Source organism: Orbicella faveolata, unplaced genomic scaffold, assembly GCF_042242905.1.
Source record: "Orbicella faveolata isolate gen_17 unplaced genomic scaffold, um_ofav_v1 contig_15, whole genome shotgun sequence".
Classification (NCBI taxonomy): domain Eukaryota; kingdom Metazoa; phylum Cnidaria; class Anthozoa; order Scleractinia; family Merulinidae; genus Orbicella; species Orbicella faveolata.
In genome coordinates, this window is record NW_028301542.1 from 8,635,001 (window position 1) to 8,654,367 (window position 19,367).

The 19,367-nt window shown below is 41.3% G+C and overlaps 3 protein-coding genes across 4 annotated transcripts in view; all 3 read right to left on the bottom strand.

Annotated features, from left to right (window-relative positions):
- Positions 1-3,733, bottom strand: part of LOC149113429 (uncharacterized) — a 4,647-nt gene extending 914 nt beyond the window's left edge. Inside the window, exon 1 of the mRNA XM_089288298.1 lies at positions 1-3,733. This exon is cut by the window's left edge and continues 914 nt beyond it. Coding sequence (XP_089144424.1) covers positions 1,301-1,999 — 699 coding nt within the window. The 5' untranslated portion in view covers positions 2,000-3,733 and the 3' untranslated portion in view covers positions 1-1,300.
- LOC149113428 (uncharacterized) overlaps positions 1-5,195 on the bottom strand; it is an 11,431-nt gene extending 6,236 nt beyond the window's left edge. Inside the window, exons 1-2 of one of the 2 annotated variants that reach the window (XM_089288301.1) lie at positions 5,087-5,195; positions 3,728-3,792 (exon numbers count right to left, since the gene is read on the bottom strand). The gene's annotated coding sequence lies outside the window, so the exon portion shown is untranslated. The remainder of the gene's footprint in view (positions 1-3,727; positions 3,793-5,086) is intronic. The other variant, XM_089288300.1, reaches the window with a different exon arrangement.
- An 8,914-nt stretch (positions 5,196-14,109) lies between these two features.
- Positions 14,110-19,348, bottom strand: LOC110060679 (uncharacterized). The gene is made up of 4 exons (XM_020767462.2): positions 19,253-19,348; positions 16,715-16,790; positions 16,567-16,597; positions 14,110-14,543 (listed from the first exon to the last, which is right to left on the bottom strand). Exons 2-4 carry the CDS (start codon positions 16,784-16,786, stop codon positions 14,269-14,271), a joined length of 378 nt encoding a protein of 125 aa, XP_020623121.1. The 5' UTR covers positions 16,787-16,790; positions 19,253-19,348; the 3' UTR covers positions 14,110-14,268.
- Positions 19,349-19,367: the final 19 nt, after the last annotated feature.

Below are 19,367 nucleotides of genomic sequence, written 5' to 3' on the forward strand. Positions count from 1 at the left end.
GGTTGCCGAAAAGTGAAGTCCTTTGGTCGAGTACAAGACAACCTCATCGACGAGAAAGATGTCGTCCTTAGCAACCATCTTGAGGAATTCTGGAATACTGAGTCCTACGACAACAATTAGTGGGTGGCCAAGCCCATGTCTGAGGAAGATCTAAGAGCCTTGAACTTGATGAAGATGGTTTGCTCCTTAGCTCCAACTGGAGCATATATAGGTCATTGACCAGTTCAGTTCTCCATCGGCTTCTGTCCTGGCAAGCCTTCCTAGCGTGTTCCAGGTGTGGCCCCACTTCCTCATTTCAGACTCCAAGCCCCTTCTCCAGGAGTTCCTTGGGCGACCCCTCTTCCTCTTGCCGTGAGGGTTCCAGCATAGCGCCTGCCTGGTGAGGCTGTTAGCCGGTTTCCTTAAGGTGTGACCTATCCACCTCCACTTTCTCCTTAATATCTGAATCTCGATTGGTTCCTCGCCTGCTCTTTCCCACAGCATCTCGTTCGTTACCCTGTCTGTCCAACTGATTTTTAAAATTCGTCTAAGGAACTTGTTGGCGAAGGACTGCAGTAATTTCTAGGTCATTCACTGAGTTGATCTCCAAGTTTATGAACCATAGAGGAGGATTTCTTTCACATTGGTGTTAAAAATTCTAAATTTGGTTCTCCGTGAGATGACTCGGGAGGACCACACTTTCCTTAACATGTTGAAAGCTACTCTTGCTTTGTTTATCCTGACCCTGATGTCTTCATCGCAACGCCCGTCAATGCTGACTACACTACCTAGATAGACAAAAGATGTTACCTCCTCCAAGATGGTATCCCTCATTTTGACTGGTCTGTTGTTTGTACAGTTGACTTTCATAACCTTGGTCTTGGTCACATTAGGGCGCAGGCCTAGCTTGATTTAATAAGCTGTTAACTGTGCTGTTTTGTCTTGCATTTGATGGTTGTTACTTGACACAAGGGAGACGTCATGTGCAAACTCTAAATCGTCGAGTTGCTCCCCCAAGTTCCACTGGATCCCATTTCGCTGTTCGCTTGTTGTTTCCTTCATAATCCAGTCAATAGCAAGTAGAAACAAAAATGGTGCCATCAAACAACCTTGCTTGACCGCAGTATTGACCGTAAAGCTCTCTGACAGTCCACCAGCATTTAGGACTTTGCAAGACATCCTATCGTAGGAGTTTTTGATGATTCGAATGAATTTCCCTGGTATGCCATAGTGTCTCATAAGGCACCAAAGAACACTTCTATCCAGGCTATCAAAAGCATTCTCGAAGTCGACAAAGTTGACGTAGAGAGAGGTATTCCATTCATGCAATAGAGTGTTCAGTTATTATCCTAAGTGTGGCTATCTGGTCGATACAGGAGCGGTCCTTCCTGAAGCCAGCCTGCAGATCTTTCAGTGTAGCACCTACAGCCTCCTGAAGACGTAGAAGGATAATTCTGTTCATTAACTTCACTTCCACCGACATCAAGGATATTCCTCTGTAGTTCTTACTCTCCCGGCGGTCACTTTTCTTTGGCAGTTTTACAACGTAGCTTTCATTCCAGTCCTGGCGCATCTCCTCCTCTTCCCATATCTTACCAAAGAAGCCATAAAGAATATCCGATGATAGATTGGGATCTGCTTTCGGGGCCTCTGGTGGTATGTTATCTGGGCCAGCTGCTTTCCCTGCCTTTAGCATCTTTATTGAGCTCACAATCTCCACTTTGGACGGCCTCCCACAGTTCACATTCAACTCACCTGATGCCTCCTGAATTGATCGAACTTCTGGAGGGGGAGGTCGATTTAGGAGTTCATTGAAATATTGTCCCCACCGCTTAAGCTGCTCATCTTCACTTGTCAAGATATTACCCTCCTTATCCTTTACTTGGCTGCTAGTCTGTTGAAATTTACCTGCCAGTTTCCTTGTGGTATCATACAAATCTTTCATACAGCCATGTGCTGCAACCTCCTCTGCATGCGTCGCTAAGGCATTGTAATATGCCCTTTTATCTTGTTTAATCATTCTGCTTTACTTCTCCATTTGCTGCCTCATACTTCTTTTGGGCCTCTGAATTTTCTCTCCTCGTCCTGCTCTTATTACACTCTGATAGCCTCCATGGCTCCCGGTGTAATCCATTCCTTATGCTTGAGTGTCTTATTCCCTGGCACTTCTGGACATGTCCTGTTAATACTCTCTTTGATGTCATTCCAGTTATCCTCTATGCTCAGATCTTGTAGAGGCTGAAATCTATTGGACAGCGACACCCGGAAGCTTTGTACTGTATCACTATCTTTAAGGTAGTGCACATTGTACTTTATGCTTTGATTTCGTGCTTTGTAATTGCGCTTCAGCTTTAGTCTGACTCTGGCAACAATGAGGTGATGGTCAGATGCAGCATCTGCCCCTCTCTTGACCCGAACATCCAGAAGAGATCGTCTAAACTTCTGTGAAATGCACATATGATCAATTTTCTGTTATGTGGTCAAATGATAACCATGTTTCCTTGTGGACTGTTTTGTGTGGGAACAGGCTTCCGCCGATGACAAGGTTGCGGTCTGCGCAGAATACTACAAAACGTTCGCCATTCTCGTTCATCGCCCCCAAACCATGTTTGCCCATAACCTGTTCGTATCCTCTGTTATTCCCTCCTATTTTGGCGTTGTACCCACCCACTATCATTATAAGATCTTTTTCCTTCGCTTTGTCAACTATTTCAGTAAGGGCGTGGTAGAAATCATCCTTGTCCTCCTCACTTGAAGCGTTCGTAAGAGCATAACACTAGATGATATGGGCGGTTATCTTTTGATGTCTGGTCCTGAACCTGGCAATGATAATCCTAGAGTTTATAGGTTCCCATGAGATCATGGCTCTTCGCGATTCTGATGTTAACATAAAAGCGACACCCTCAGTATGCGGTGCTCCGTCTTCCTGATGGCCAGAATAGATGATAGTTGCCATCTGTCAGTTTCATCTCTCCTGATGAGGTCCACCGTAAGGGCCTTTAACTTGATCAGAAATTAAATCCGTAAAGAAGACGCTCACTACCAGATGGAGCTTCTGTAAAAATAAAACAATCCTGTGCTTCCTTACAACCGAACACTACCTGATGCTAAAGAACTGGCTTTCGTCCTGATCCATAACTAGAGGTCAAGCACAGAGTTGATACTGAAGAATGTGTGGCTTAAGGGTAGGCAAGAAAACTGACCGAAAAGGAACCAGCCACAGTCAGAAGCACCACTTGGCGTCTGAACAGCACCCAGTAAGCAATCCAAACAAACCGGGTAAATTGAGGGTAGTATTTGATGCAGCTATAAGATGCAGACCTTTGAATGAATAGCTCTTACAAGTACCTAGTCTGGCGAATGATTAACTACTAATGACAAACTTTGACTGGGAACTTAAATTCCTGCTGACGTTTGGCACTTGAATAGGGTTAGAACTTTAAGTAGTGGTCCATTTCTTTCTTTCCACACGACCAAATTATTTTACGTCCGTCAGCAAAAAGGGTTTTTTTCAGATCAGTCTCTTAAGCCCCATTCCGACCACGTTTTCATTTTCTTTGTATGATGATGGGGAACAGAATCTCCTCTTCTCGTAAGTTCACTGTACTGAGGAATATCTAAGCAATAATAATGATGAATCTTGCAGGCACAGACTCGTCCAAGTGAGGTAAGCAGCCTGGATAACAAAATAATTCATGTGGTAATTTCGGGATAACATCCAAACTGGAGCCATCTTGGACCCACTCACCTAAATTTCTTGATTTCGCAAAACGCCAAACGGACCACCAAAATCAATAAAGCAATTTTAAAGGGCTGTTAAGAAAATAAAGGGAATATTAGCATGAAAGTTCCTTTTTTGGAGAATCCAAGAACGATTCAATTTGGAAAATCGTGCCATGAAAATATAAAGTTTTGAGAACAATTAAATGTCATACCAGCTTCGATTCTCCCAATTGGATTTTTTTTTATTCCGAATGATAAGTGAATGTACAGAAAGTAATAATTACATTCTGCAATGCTGTTCAAGAGAAAAAGTCGAGGACGTGCGCCAAAAAAAAATGACATTTGGCTTAACAGGAGTATCAACATGTGGCTGCTACGGCAATATCAGACACATACAGGAACAGTTGCCAAAATTATTCCTAAGAGGAGCGCATGAATAAACAGTTACCGATCGTACATTTCGTTTTCAAAATTTGCAAGAACAAAAACCCCTCTAACCAGGAGTTAAACTTCCGTTCCGTCCGTCCGTCGATCCACGATAACATATTAAAGAAATTTTTCTTGATGACTGTCAAGTTTTACTAATACAATCATTAAAACAAAATTATTTTAAGAGAAGAAGCCACATCAGTCCTAAGTGACTTTCGTGTGCGTTCTCTATCCAGATTCAATTGAAATTTGAAAATGTTGGCTTTCCTGTAGCAAAATCTTAAGAGCAAGGAGAAAACCAACAACAAACTCATCCCACATCGGACACCAAAACGGATTCGAACCCGGGCCACGTCGGTCGGGGGCGAGTGCTCTTACTATTACAACGTCCCTGTTCCCCTGCATTGAAACCCTTTTTCTAACTATTTTGCTCTTTTGTAAAATTGCTTTGGTCATTTGTGTGACCAAGTCATTGTTAAAGGGAAACTTTCGTTTAAAGCATTATCCATGTAACTGGCTAACAAAGAGTCGATTTTACCCGTTTTCCCATTCTTTACTTTCAAAGTCCAACAAGCAGTTGTCTTATACATAGGCGGCGTAATCACGATGGGACTTCCTGGCCCATCCTCTCTTGCTCTCTCGCACGCCGAAACAAATTCACGAGACAGTTGTATTCCATACGAAAAGAAAGCAACTGAACGCGAAATTCTCATCAAATTGCACATCCTAAACTAATCTACGGTACTGAGTGTAACAATGAGTTTAAAGGTAAAAGGTGTGATTCCTATTCTGCCATTAAAAATATTTTAAGCGCTTCACCGTTTCACAAAACCAAAAACTACGATTAAAAAAATCTTCCTTTCAGTTACCCCGAGTGGGTGCATGGAATTACAGGCAGATACCATGATAATACCAAGTTTCTAACAATGTAAAACCCACAAACAGCAAAACTTACTGCAGTGTAGCCTCTTGTTAAATATCCTCGGCGATTAGTGAAACCTTCTTAACAGGCCAAATCTGTATGGAGAACTGAATGTTATCTGTGGCAGTGCCTCTTTTTAAAAGTTTTAAACATGAATCCGCAATTGACTATAAAATTGACACCTGTACATTGAAGAAAAGTATTATTCAATTTCACTTTACAACTAACAGGACTTGCTTGCACCTGTAAAGTTTGGAAACAGCGCATGCCCAACTTTATTTGTCTAGGGAAGACTTCTAAATATCTACCAGCTAATGAAATATTTTCGCCCATCGAAAAAAACCGGAAATTCGTCCTCAGAATAGAATGTTTATTGAACGCAACATCAACCAGAAATAGTGTTCCGACTAAGAAACGTTTTTGAAGTTTCAAAGTAAAATTTAATGCTAATGTTTTGCCCGAAAGAAACAAAGACGAAGATTTTAGCAAAAGAGGACAAAAGGGTTTGTCATTTGTTACTAAGGGAATTGTTTTTCAGTTAGAAATTAATTTGAATAACATGTGATGCAAACTGTTACCGAAATTGCTCTTTTTTGTCATCCATCGTTTAGTTGTAATAACCACTCTTCAGCTAACAATAGATCGATCGAAATAAAAACTGACAAGAACTAACTGGCCTTTGGAAACAATTACTTTCCGCGAAATGATTACAATAAGTTATGTTTCAAAAGTAATAAAACGTCGTCCAACTAGGAAGGTAATTTGTTTTATTTGCACATTCTGAGGTACAAAAGACTTACAACAGAGATTCCTGCGTGCATGCAAAAATAAGGTCTCACTATGTAACGAACTTACTAATATTAAATGGTTCTTTTTCATTGACTAAAACTGCCAAGAAATTGGTCTACAGCTTAAAACAGCTACTTTCTAAACTGAATAGACACAATAAGCAGTTTGAAGTAGCCATTTAGAGGGTAACAACAAATCGTCCACCAAGGAATTTAATTATACCTTTATTTGCAGATACTGAAGTTAAAAAGACATAGTCTTGCTTGTCCAGTCCTCAGTGATGGCATCAGTGTTACGTGTATATAAAAATTAGCCATCACTATTGGTTACCAAAAATTGCCAACGAATTCATAAGTCGAATAAAATTCTGAAGTTAGCAACAAATCGGCCGGCTTAGGAAACACTTATTCTCTCTCCCATGCATTAGGGCAATACGTTTTGTGAAATAACAATTTCGGGAATAACAGGATGTCGTTTAGAAAAGAATTTAATTATTTTTGTTTAAAAAAATTGACAAAAATTGACTTCCAGAGGTCCAAATTGACATCTGTTGTCAGCGAGATTGACAGCTGCCAATTGGAAAGAAAAGAGTTTTTGGCTACACCGCATGTGCAAATATCTTCGTGTAGAGTAAGATCTTTAGCATTTACTTAAAGAAAGATTTTCGTCTGATGTTCGTCCTGAAGAAAACCGAAAGTAAGAAACTTAAGGAAAATTTTCACTACGCCATAACCGCAAACACGGACATAAGGCATAACGGTAGAGAGGAATGTTGTGTTGTGTTACCTACTAGGGGACTGGGGCCGACCCCAAGACGACTTGGTCTCGTCTATCTGACATGGCGTAGTCACCAGGTATAATTCTGTGGAATTTTCTTCTTAACCTGCTCACTATCGGGCTACCACCGAAAACCTCCACTGCACACAAGTTTCTGGAGACCGTTCCCGTTTTTCCTGGGGATTTTACGAGGAACTGAGTCTGTAGCAACTCAATTCCACTTTTCGGCAGCCAATATTTATGTGCAGCTGGCCCATCGCTATCGATCAACGTTAACGCTTCGTCTTCTTTGATCTAGGGCAATCTTTAAAAGGTATGCCTCTAAGGCGAACTTCGCCACGTCCCGATGAGGCTAGTGCGAGTTCGGTAACAACAAACGTACCAAACCTCCCATTTATTTCTTCTGAAATAGCTATGCATTTCTCCTTGTACTCCAGACAGATTCCAAATTTGGAAACAGCCATGGCACTATGCAGTGACAATCACGGCTTTAGCTGACCTTTCAAGAGAAACCCAGCGAGCTCTATTTACAAACGTCCTTAGTGACGACATTGTCAAACGAATGAACATCTTAGGGCTCTAAGATATGAATGCTATCATCGAAGCTTTTCAAATCCAGGTATGTGGCAGCTCAGGTATCTTTGTTCATGAATACAAGTTTCACAACAGGTCCCAAGGGACAAATGAGTCTTTTGAAGAATTTTACACCGATTTGCAAACCCTATTGACTAAATGTCACTTCGAAGATTGTTGCAAGACAGAAGCCAGGATGTCATGTAAAGATAGTATTCTCAGTGCAAGATTAAAGGCTGGCATAAGGTCTAATGAGGTTTGTAAGGGTCTTCTGTGTATCAAAGATCTAACTCTTGAGAAGGCCCTGAAGCATGTTCAAGTTGATGAAGCTACATCATTCCAAGCAAATCAATTTTCTTCTCAAATAAACAAAATTGTTGCTTCTGCCTGCCAACAAAACAAGTCAGATAACAACCGTAACAGAAACAATGCATCTCCTGCTGATTCACAAGAAGACAACCCTAGGAAGTGCAAATTCTGTATATATGAGGGTCCGTGTTTTCCGAAAGGAACTATGCCCTGCGAAAGATTCTATTTGCAAAGCCTGCATCCAGCTCAGTTCAGATTTCCTGGAAATCCTTCCCTTCAGATTATTTCTACTGATGCCAAGTCTCAAATAAGCCCAACAGCATCTGTTAAAGCATCAACCTTTCTGCTATTCTAAGTGTTCGATCTCGCTGCTATGCTGATTTTGTCGTTGGAAATCACAACTGGATCCAACGCTGCATGGTTGATCCTGGTGCCGACATAAACTGTGTTAGTTATGACTGGATCACTTGCTTTGAAACTCCTGAATGGAACTATGCCCTTGAGTGTGGCTCTTGTAAAGCCGCTGGTAGACATAGCCTTGATATTGAAGAACGTGTGCTTTTAAAGATTTCCTGGCCCCAGAGAACCCAATCCTCTTTGTTAATCAATGGTTTAACATTGTCCATGGTGAAGATGGAGTTGTACTTTGGCACTTCTGTGTGCCGTGCTCTGGGTGTTATTGATCACCAATGGCCCCTATCTAACCTGACACAAAATGTCAAACCGTCAACTTCAGCTGTATTGACACTTGAAGCAGACCCTGTCCAGCCTACACCTTGTATAATAGTAGACGTTGAACTTCTCTCAGAAACCAGCAACCCGGAAGCTATCCTTGCACCTTCTGATGATGACCTCTAGACCAATTTGAAGTGGATGTACCACCCAGACAAAGTACAACACCAAGTTAATGTGATTGGCACTTCTTCGCCACCACCCATTGTCTTCTCTCGTGCATAATTATGAAGAAGTCTTTGATGAAACTGTTCTCCCTGCAATGTCAGGTGAACCATTTAAGATCAATCTAAAACACAATGCCACACCCTATGCTCAGTTAAAGGCAAGAGAAATTCCTATCCCTCACATGAAGCAACTGAAGAAACAACTTCATCGTCTCCTTTGTAACCAGTTGACGCCGTAACACTCCCGGCACTTCCGTTCCTCATCCTTATCAACTCCCAGCCACATACTTTACACCTCAGTCTCTCCTTTAATTTCACTATCCCCTGGTGACCCTCGTGAGCAAGTTCCACAACCCTTGGCCTCAACACCTTGGGTATCACAATTCGTGTTCTACGCAGGATAACTTGACCAATGAATGTGAACTCGTTACGCACCATCATGAATGACCCTGGGCCCTTCTCCTAGTTTCCTCTAGTAAGGCAATTACGCAATGCTTGTAACTCTTCATCCTCTACGGGGGCACTCTCTAGCTCTTGGATCTTAATGGCTACAGGAACTGCTTTAAACGCAACCGTTCGAACATGTTCATCGTCATAACGACACTTCTCTGATGCTAAGGGCGTTTTCAAACGTGACAGGGCGTCAATAATATTATCTCGCAGCACACCTTGTAATTATATGGTCGCAGCCTCAACACCCAGCGCTCGTCGCGTGCTGAAGGCTTGGATCCTCTAGAGTAAATAACCTTCAGAGCCTCATGATCTGTCACCAAGTCAAACATCTGCAAGCAGTACAAGTATAAGTTGAGCCGTTGACCTGCCCACACTAACGCCAGCGCTTCCTTTTCGGTCTGGCTGCACCTCCTCTCTACACTGCTACGGCTCCTGCTGGCGTAGCAAACAGCTCTACCCTCACCATTATTCTCCTAGACTAACACTGCACCTAGCCCCACAGGACGTGCATCAACTATCACTCGAGAGTTTGGCTCTTTGTTGAAGTATGCCAGAACAGGCGCACTAGCTAACTGCTGTTTCATTTCCTGAAACGACGCTTCCTGCTGACTGCCTCATACAAAGGGTACTACCTACCTGGAGCTCGCTCGCAGAGCCTCTGCAACCGTGGCAAAGCTGGGATAAAATGAGCACTGAAGCTGACCATCCCCAGGAAACTTCTAACCTCTATTGGCGTGGTTGGGCGGCTTGATTCAAGTACAGCACGGTCTTTCTCTTCGGTTGGACCGATACCACACTTTGATGCTAGGAGTCCCATGAAGACTACCTTGTCCATCCGGAATTGACACTTCTCAGGGTTGAGGGTGAGTGTCTCCACCTCACTCAGTCTCTTGTACCTGAATAACCCATCATGTGGTTATTGCTGTGGAGTATTCGTCTAATTCAATCTGGTAAAATCCCAGACGAAAATCCAGTTTGGCAAACACTGCGCTGCCGTTGAGTTTTCCAACATGCTCATCCACGCTCAGGATGAATAACCTTTCACGAATAATGGCCGCATTTGCCTTTCTCGTGTCCACGCAAAACCTAATATCCCCTGATGCCTTTGGCACAACCACCATGGGACGAACCCATGATGTCGACCCATCTACTCGCTCCGCTATATCCTTAGCAATGAGGTCTTCTACTTTCGCAGTTACTTTGTCTCGCAATGCACATACGACACCCCTTGGTTTCTTAGCTATTGGTGGCACCTCTGTGTCAACGTGTAGTTACAGCTTGTAATCCTTCAGCTTACCAACACCGACAAACACTGTTGGCTTCTTAGCCTGAAGAGCTGGGGCTAGGTTCTCACCGACAACATCGCACTGCACAAACTCACTGCTGACACTCGAACAAATTCGAAGCACACCCAGAGCCTTTGAGGTTTCGTGGCCCAGCAGACACCTTCCACTCTTGGTAACCGCCGAATGTGCACTCATCTTCTTGTCACCTGCCGAGATTTCAACTTGAACCTAGCCAATCACTCCCAACTCCTTCCCGCCATATGCATACAGCCGTTTGTGGCAATCCTCCATCTTCGCCTTAAGGCATTGGGCTTTAAGTTCCACATATTCTTCCATTCCTATAAGGTTACTTACTGACCCCGAATCAATGAGCACTCTTGTTGCAATGCTATTAACACTTACTTCCAGCATAGACTCTAAGACGGATTGCATTGCATGTTTCTCCTTGATTCTCTGTAACCGCAAATGCAAAAGCACAGTTCTCCTCACTGTCATAGATCGTAAGGAAACTATATTTTTAGATGACACACTGAATATTGCGAGTAGAATGTCCGGCTCTAAACGCCGTGTTTATAACAGCGTGATGGAAAAAAATCATAAATTCTTCATTTGCCCTTTTTTAGCCACATTTGATGAATACGTAACAAGGCACAAATCTACTTTTAACTTTTTCTTCCAAACCTCCATCGCTAAGAAAGAAAGCTGTTTATCGTCAAAAAATTTGTGGATATTTTACTGTAACCTATGCAAATTTTAAATACAATTTCATAAAGACTATTATGAGTATATTTGAAAAATGATGCATTTTTGAAAGGTTACTTACTATTCTTACATTACAGGTATAGCCTTTCAATCAACTGGAAACACCCTTTGAAAAAATGAATAAAGAAAAGATGTGGTCAATTTTCCCTGATTTGGCTGTCCTGGAAATTGAACATACTTTCTTTGCCTAAAACTGAGTTCATGTTATTAAACTACCTTTGACGACGAATTTATCACAGCCGTGTTCTGATTTAAAGTGCCACTAACCCCCAAAATGTTTTTTCGCTAATATAAAATTCCTTTTTCTCCTGATCACCACTGCGAAAAAATTATCGTTGTAGCTATTTTCGTTAATTTTCTATGAATTTTCAAACTTTGTAAATTTGCCCTTTTCCATGTTCACGACCGAGGAATAGCGGAGAATGGGACGAGTTGGCTTTTGACGTCACTTCAGGAACGACAATATTTTGTTTCTGAGAAGAATGTATGCGAACATGCGATAGTGTGTGTCAAAATCGTTGCAGAATGCAAGGAAGATACGTTGTTGGAGGCTGTAGCAATACAGGTTGCGTAGAATAGAGTATTCCTCTTCATTCAATACCTCTATCTCAATGAAACTCGACCAAAACGAGAAAACGAGAAAAAGACCAAAGAAGTGGGCTGATCTGTGCGAAGCTAAAGCCGGGGAGCCATTGAGGATTTCTTCGATCTCGGGTTTGCCGCTACTGTAAAAACCTAGAGATTTTCGTGGCTTGTATATTCTTCTCTATCTCTAGTGTGGGAGGCGCGGTGGCCTCATGGTTAGTGCGCTCGTCTCCGGATCGAGCGGTCCGGGTTCGAGCCCTGGCCGGGGACATTGTGTTGTGTTCTTGGGCAAGACACTTTACTCTCACAGTGCCTCTCTCCACCCAGGTGTATAAATGGGTACGGGCGAACTTAATGCTGGGGGTAGCCCTGTGATGGACTAGCATCCCATCCAGGGGGGAGTAGAAATACTCCTAGTCGCTTCATGCTACAGAAACCGGGATAAGCTCCGGCCTGATGGGCCACTTGGCTCGCATGCAGACTTTACCTTTACCATATTCTTCTCTATCTCTAGTGGTAAGCTTGAAATTGTCAAGGTACTGCATAAGACACGAGTTTGGGGTAAGCTGGAAGCCATCTGACTACCTCATCTTCGAATATTGTTTGCCGACATCTCTGCTTATCTCTTATGTTAAAACTATTTTCAATCGTTGATCTGGAGAAGTAGGCAGGAGTGGAGTACGACTGCATCGCATTTTAACTTGTATTTCGGGGAAAATTAATATTTGAATGTAAAAGTGTTTTGACACTCCGAAATTTGCACGTTCCGCAAAGTCAAATTACCAACTCTTCGTGTTCATTGACATCTTTATAACTCTTTAAGAGCTGTAAGCCAACTCGTCAGTCATTGTTTGTACCTTTATAACCCACATGGACCGGCCAATTGTCGATCCCGGCCTAAATATAATTATACAACGCGACGATCTCGACTGGCGACCCGCACTTCAAAATGAAAAAAAAAAGTATGTACTACGCAGCCGTCCAAATCGTAGCTAGACTCCGAATTGTAATGCTAGATGATACTGTTCTTTCACTTAAAGTTCTTGTGCAGTTCTGATAAAATATGAATCACAAATAACCCGAAAATGTTTTGACTGCCCTCGAAGCTCAGTCAAACGCCTCTTGAGTGTTTTAGCCCGGTTCCCGAAGTGACGTCACTAGTAGCCCGACCCAGATCCCACTTTGCGCGGTCGTGAAAAGGGAAATGACGTGTGTAAACGCCTGTAGAAGCGCAGGGATTTTATCAATCGAGATAATTTTTTCGCTGAAGTAATCAGGGAAACTAGTAGATTTTAATAAAGGAAAAAAAATTTGGGGGTTAGTGGCACTTTAAGCGTGTCGCCACCGAATAACCACCCGTTGAAAATGATCTTCCAATGCTTCATTTCAAAAACCAGTTTCCAGCGAGTTTAGACCTGATTATTTGCATTAAATCAGTACGAAAGTGACTACTACGAGCGATAGTTGCTGTCAGTGTTTTTCCTAGGTTTTAGAGTGTGAGATTATGTAAATCAAATGTGAAAAAGACACTGACTTTTTTGTGCACCGGATAACTAACTCTAACCGTTTTTAGGTATTTGTGCGCTTATTTACGTTGGTTCGTGTGAGGGTGAAAAGATCGTGATTACAGTCGTATTATTATACATACTGAGATTTACCACATGAAATTAAGAGGCGCGAGCGAAAGAGATTTTCAATCACAACCTGGTCCAAGTAGCCGAGAGCCAATCATTGACGCGTATCGCATTTTTGACGCGTAGAGAAAACAAAACGTCCAATCAGTAGTTGCGTATCACGTTTCTTGCCATGTGAACCGTGACAAGGCGATTTTCATTCAGGCTTTGCTTTTCGAACTTTGTTCAAATTCTTCACTAAATTATACAATTCAAATTAATTTCTTTCAACAATTAACTTAAAAAAGATTTATTTATTATGAAACTTCAGCAGAGTGTTATGTCGAAAACATGGACAGGAACTTTTTTTTCCGGAAATAAAAATCATCACCCGCATTTTCCGTGGAGTAACTTTATTTCGGTACCAAATTTTAGGTTTCAGTTTTCAGATCATGTACCAAACTTCCATGTTTTGCACAAAAAAATTCGTTAAAAATCTGCTTCGTAACGACCCAAGTAACTTTTTTTTCGGCTGAGTTTAGTTCTTAAAATAGCCTAGTCACGAAACTGGTAAAGCGCGTCAAGATACCAGGCGCACCCATCCAACATTACAAATTTTTAGGGGAGAAATGTATGTTTAGAACATAGGTAATAGAGGGGAATGGTTATGAAGCCCGGCAAACATCAAAGGAGCAAACAAAGATTTCATGACTTATGTTAACAGGTCCAAGACCGTGCACAATCTTTTGTGTTCCGCTCGTACACTATGCATGAATTACGTAACCAAAACGGTTCTATTGGTTAGTTCCTCAGTACGGAATAAAGAACTATTGTGTTTTGTGCATGGTCAAGGCCAAAAAAGCGAACAAACACATACAGAAAAGAATTTTGTCAGGCTTCGTCAAGTTTCAACATTCTCGAAACCTTTTCCTTGTCAAACCCGCACGTCAATGCAAAAAATTCCCAGCGAATACCAATGAATGCGTGGCTCATCAGCAAACAGTAAAAAGTTCTTTTCAAACACCTTTATTTTGCTACTACTTCTACAGTTATTACTTCCCTTAAGTGATGAGATGCCATAAGCTCCAAAACCACATTAAATCATTACTGAACTACAACTGGATGTCCCTTTTCATACTTAGGATGAAGCCCAGGAAAGAAATCATTCTTCATTTTCGGCCGTTCGATTGACTTTCGACGGCAACACTCCCCGAGTTAGTTCCCTGTTGGCCAACATCGCCACTGGTGGCTCCAAACGACATTTCACGTTTGCCACGCTTTTCCGAGATAGGGTGTCCTAGTGTCATAAAACCAGGATTCAATGGTTTTCCAAACGTCATCATACGGCGGTATATGGACGGCATGTATGGATCGGGGATGGTTGAGATGTGTGGCATGGAGATTTCTGGGATGTTTTGCGCCGCGACGTGAACTGAACGTGATTCTATTAGAAAAAAAACGCATACAGTATAATTGAACAAAAATCGGTATCTTTCTTTAAGCAACGGTGTCTTTTTATATTACGCTTGTCAAAACAGACAGAACAAAAAGATTTCATGTACAAAACCTGATATATACAATTTTATCTCGGCAGTTTTGTGGTTGTTTTCTTGCTATGCCGTAGTATATTCAGTAGCATATTTAGGGGCTTTATTTTCTCAAGTCTATTATTGGTTTGAAAAGCGATAAATAAGCCAGGAAATACCTATTTGGAAAAAGGGGTAAGGTCAAGTCTGCATACGAGACAAGTGAGTGGTCCATCAGGCCGGAGCTTATCCCACGCAGTTTCTGTAGCATGAAGCGATGGAGTATTTCTACTCCCCCTGGATGGCATGCTAGTCTATCGCAAAGTCATCCCCAGCATTGACTTCGCCGGTACCCATTTATACACATGGGTTGAGAGAGGCACTGGGAAAGTAAAGCGTTTTGCCTAAGAACACAACACAATGTCTCCCGCCAGGGCTCGAACCCAGACCGCTCGATGCAAATGCGAGCGCACTAACCATGAGGCCAATGCGCCTCCCATTTGGAAAAATGAAAAGGCATGTGATGTTTAGGACCGGACGTGGCTGGTGAAGGGAAGGATGCGAGACTCCTGCAATATGTTCTCGAAAATTGTTATCACTAAAATTCTACTAGGTTTCTGTCTTTTGTACGATGTAGATCCTTCTTGACCAGTATTTGTTACATTAACTGTTAGGAGCCCGCCACAAATTTCTCCTCCCCTCAGATCATTACTGAAGATGATTACGATGGGTTCTTGTGATTTCAAAATGTCATCTTTAAAAGTAAGAAGTTTGAGTAGCTAAAAAACGACGTTCAATATTTGCATGGCGTAGAAAGCAAAATGTAAATACAATTTTCCTTCAAGAAAACCCTTTCACGCGCGATAACGAAAAGACATGAAAAGCTGAATGGGGCGCACCATTAGAGCTCGCCCACGGGAGCAGTAATGCGACAGGAGTTGCGATATTTGTTACAAAATGTCTTTGATTGTAAAATAAAACAAAACTACGTTGATCCTGCAATAGATATATTGGCATTCAAACACAAATTGATGTCGAAAACTATTGTTTATTCGATGTTTACGGTCCAAGCAATGATAATCAAGCCGGCCGCACAATTTCATGATCATCTGCTTGCCGTCCTAAAGAAAGAAGTCCTCGATTTTGAAGATAAAGTAACTATTGGAGGGGTCTTAAACTGCCCTATGAATCGCATGTTAGATAACCAAGGCGAGATAATAATGACCAGAAAGAAAATTGTTGAACGTGTTGAAGAAATTCAAATCACATTCAAGTTGCATGACATTTGGAGGTTTAAAACCCAAAGGAAAAAGTTTCATTTGGTCCCAAAAATCTCCATTTATCTTCTGCACATTATATTATTGCCTTATTTCGGATGTAATTCAAGACCTGATTAAAAATGTAGATATTATAGCATTAATTAAAACGGATCATCTGGTAATTGTACGTCATTTATAGAGGGTTGAGGAGACCAAAAAAGGGCCGGGATCCTGGAAAATGAACACATCACTTTTGTCAGATGAAAACTTCATTCAACTACAAAAAAAAAAAAAAAAATCTGGAAGTATGCAAAGAAAAAGGGAAAGAATTTTCAGATATAAGAGTTGGTTGAGATTGGATTAAATATGATGTACGTCTTTTTTTAATGCAATACTCAAAATTACTAGCGAGAATTAACAGATAGAAAGAGGAAAGTCTACAGAAGAAACTCAAAGCCGCACAATTAAACACAGCTTCAACAAAATTCTTGCGAGGATATTGAAACGATTTTGGACAAGTGTAAAACCTAGTTAAAAAAATTTCCAACGAGAAGAATCAAGCACAAGAGTTTTTCACGATCTTATCGAATCCACGTAAAACAAAATGCCTCATACTTTATGGTATTAGATCGTACCCTCTATAACAAAGTAACTAATAAAAGAAACCGGTTTATAAACTAACCAAGATCTCTGTCTTTGTCTCGATCTTTGTCCTGTTGAAGAAATAAATTAATCGAGGATAAGAAAAACATTTCAAGCAACGAGTCAAAAAAGAGTTCGCCATTTGAGAAACGTAACAAAGTGCTGAGGTACGGAGGTAACCTACTTACCTGAGCTTGGTCGCCAAGAGGATATGACGCCACCAAGGCCCAAGTTATTATGAAGACAACAAAGCACTTCATATTCCTTGAAAGATAAATAAATGAAATATGGAGGTTACCTAAAGTTGCGTTAAGCTAAGTAGTACTGATTCAAGTTAAAGCAATTGAGCGATTGCTGCTGACGCCATTGTTCACATTTTTCCTCATTAACATACGACTTTGTACAGAGAAGGCATCACGATAGACACGAATTGACCCCAAGTATTCAAAGAGCTCGTAAAAATCAGTCATTGATGAATATTCTGTGCTGACGCAGTCAAATCAAAATTTTTAATTTTTGGAGAGGAAATCATCTCTAAACAACAACCTGGTTTCCAGTCTTTACACTCAACTGTTGCAGCTCTTCTAGAAGCCACTGACAGTTGGGCGTTTAATAGCGATTGTGGCTACGTAAATGCCGTAGAGTTTCTCGACTTAAAAAAGGCAATCGACACTGTTGATCATGACATACTACTAAATAAAATGAAGCGGTGTGGAATTCAATGGAAAACTCTTGATTGCTTTAAATCGTATTTGACTAATCGCACACAACGGTGCTCCGTAAATGGCTGCCTCTGACTTCACCGCTCTTAAATTTGGTGAGCCACAGGGAACGATCTTTGGTCCCTCTTTTATTTCAAATTTATATTAACGATTTGCCTAACTGTCTATCGTTTAGCGTTCCTAGAATGTATGCTGGTGACACCCACATTACTTATGCTGGTTCTGATTTGTATCTGATTCAGTCTAGTCTATCTCACGACCTTGAAAATCTAAGCAGATGGCTTGTGTCTAACAGACTTACCTCGAACGCTACAAAAACGGAATTTATGTTGACCGGCTCCAGACAAAGATTAAGTACTCTATCTGAAACACTCGAACTCTCCATTGATAATGTTCCGATTGAACAAGTTTCCCGTGTGAAATCACTTGGAGTGTATATCAATGAAAATCTAACGTGGCATTCCCACATTGATAAACTGTGTAAAAAGATCGCTTCTGCAATCGGAGCCATAAAGCGAGTTAAGCCATTTGTGCCTCAATCTACCCTACCCTGCATATACAACTCACTAGTTCAACCTCACTTTGATTACTGCAGCTTAGTCTGGGGTAATTGTGACAAAACGTTATCTAACAAGGTACAAAAACTACAAAACCGTGCTGCACGAGTAATAACTTCATCGGGCTATGACGCTGATGTCGATTCGTTGTTTCACAAACTCAGCTGGAGAGACTTGCAATCTTATCGTCGAATTCAGAAAGCCCTAATGGTTTTCTAGTCTTTAAACGGTCTGGTTCCCGAATATCTCTCTTCTAAATCTGTAACGCGAAATGAATCAAATTACGCTCTGAAGGACTCTGTCATCAAACTTGTTGTTCCCTTTCCGATCGAGAACTAACGACATGAAAAATAGTTTTAGTTACAGCGTCGCAACACTTTGGAACAGCTTACCCTGTAACATTAGAGAGTTTGGTTCATTAAATCAATTTAAACGCTTTGACTATCATAATTTTTAAACACCCGGCATTCATGGAAATCAGGTTTATGAGTGGAATATTCTGGTAAGTTAATATAATATTAGGATTATAATTTTTGGTTTAGGATCTTAGACATTTTATTGGAATTTATTGTACCTGATGAATTTTTACCGTGTATTAAAGGAAGTCACATCAGCTCTAGTTGGTTTTCGTACGGGTCCGCTATTCTGGTTGAAATGGAATTTGAAAATGTTGGTTCTTGGAGAGAGATGACAACTTGAATGCCAGGAGAAAATTCCTCGGAGCAAGGAGAGAAGCAACAACAAGTTCAACCTACATCAACAGAACGGATTCGAAACAGGCCACGTACGTTGGTGGGAGGCACGTGCTCTCACCAGTACGCCTTCCCGGCTGTCCTACAAAGATCCTTATTTGGAACTGTAATCAGCTTCAGTGAACGCTTTTGTGTGAATCGTGTGACCAAATTTTAATGCGCAAAGTTAGTTGAAAGCGTTTTGAACCTGGCTTGCAAAGAGTCAAATTTACCCGATTGTCAGTTCTTTTCTTTATTCTCAGAGTCTGACAACAAGCAGTTTTCTAATATCAAGATGAAAGTTCCCGGCTCATCCTCTCTCTCTCTCTCTCCCTCTCTCTCTCTCTCTCTCTCTCTCTCTCTCTCTCTCTCTCTCTCTCTCTCTCTCTCTCTCTCTCTCTCTCTCTCTTTCGCACGCCAAAACGGGACAATTGCATTCGAAAAGCAAAGCAACTAACTATTCCTATTCTTGAGATAATCAGCTTGGATATATCCTAAATTGCAACACAGTACCGAGTTTTAACAATGAATTTGTTAGTAAAATATTTCATTTCATTTATTCATGTAAAATATTTTAAACGGGTTTATTGTTCTGCGAAACAATAAGGTGCGATTAAAAACATCTTTGTTCCAGTTACCGCGAGTTGGTGCATGCAATCACAAAGAGATATCATGATACCACCCAACTTCTAGCAGCATAAAAGAACAAAACTTACCGCACTGTAGTCTTCTTGTTAAATATCTTCCGCGATTAGTGAAACGTTACTAACAGGCCAGCTCTCTATGAAGAACTCAATGTTATCTGTGACTTTGCTTCTTTTCAAAAGTCCT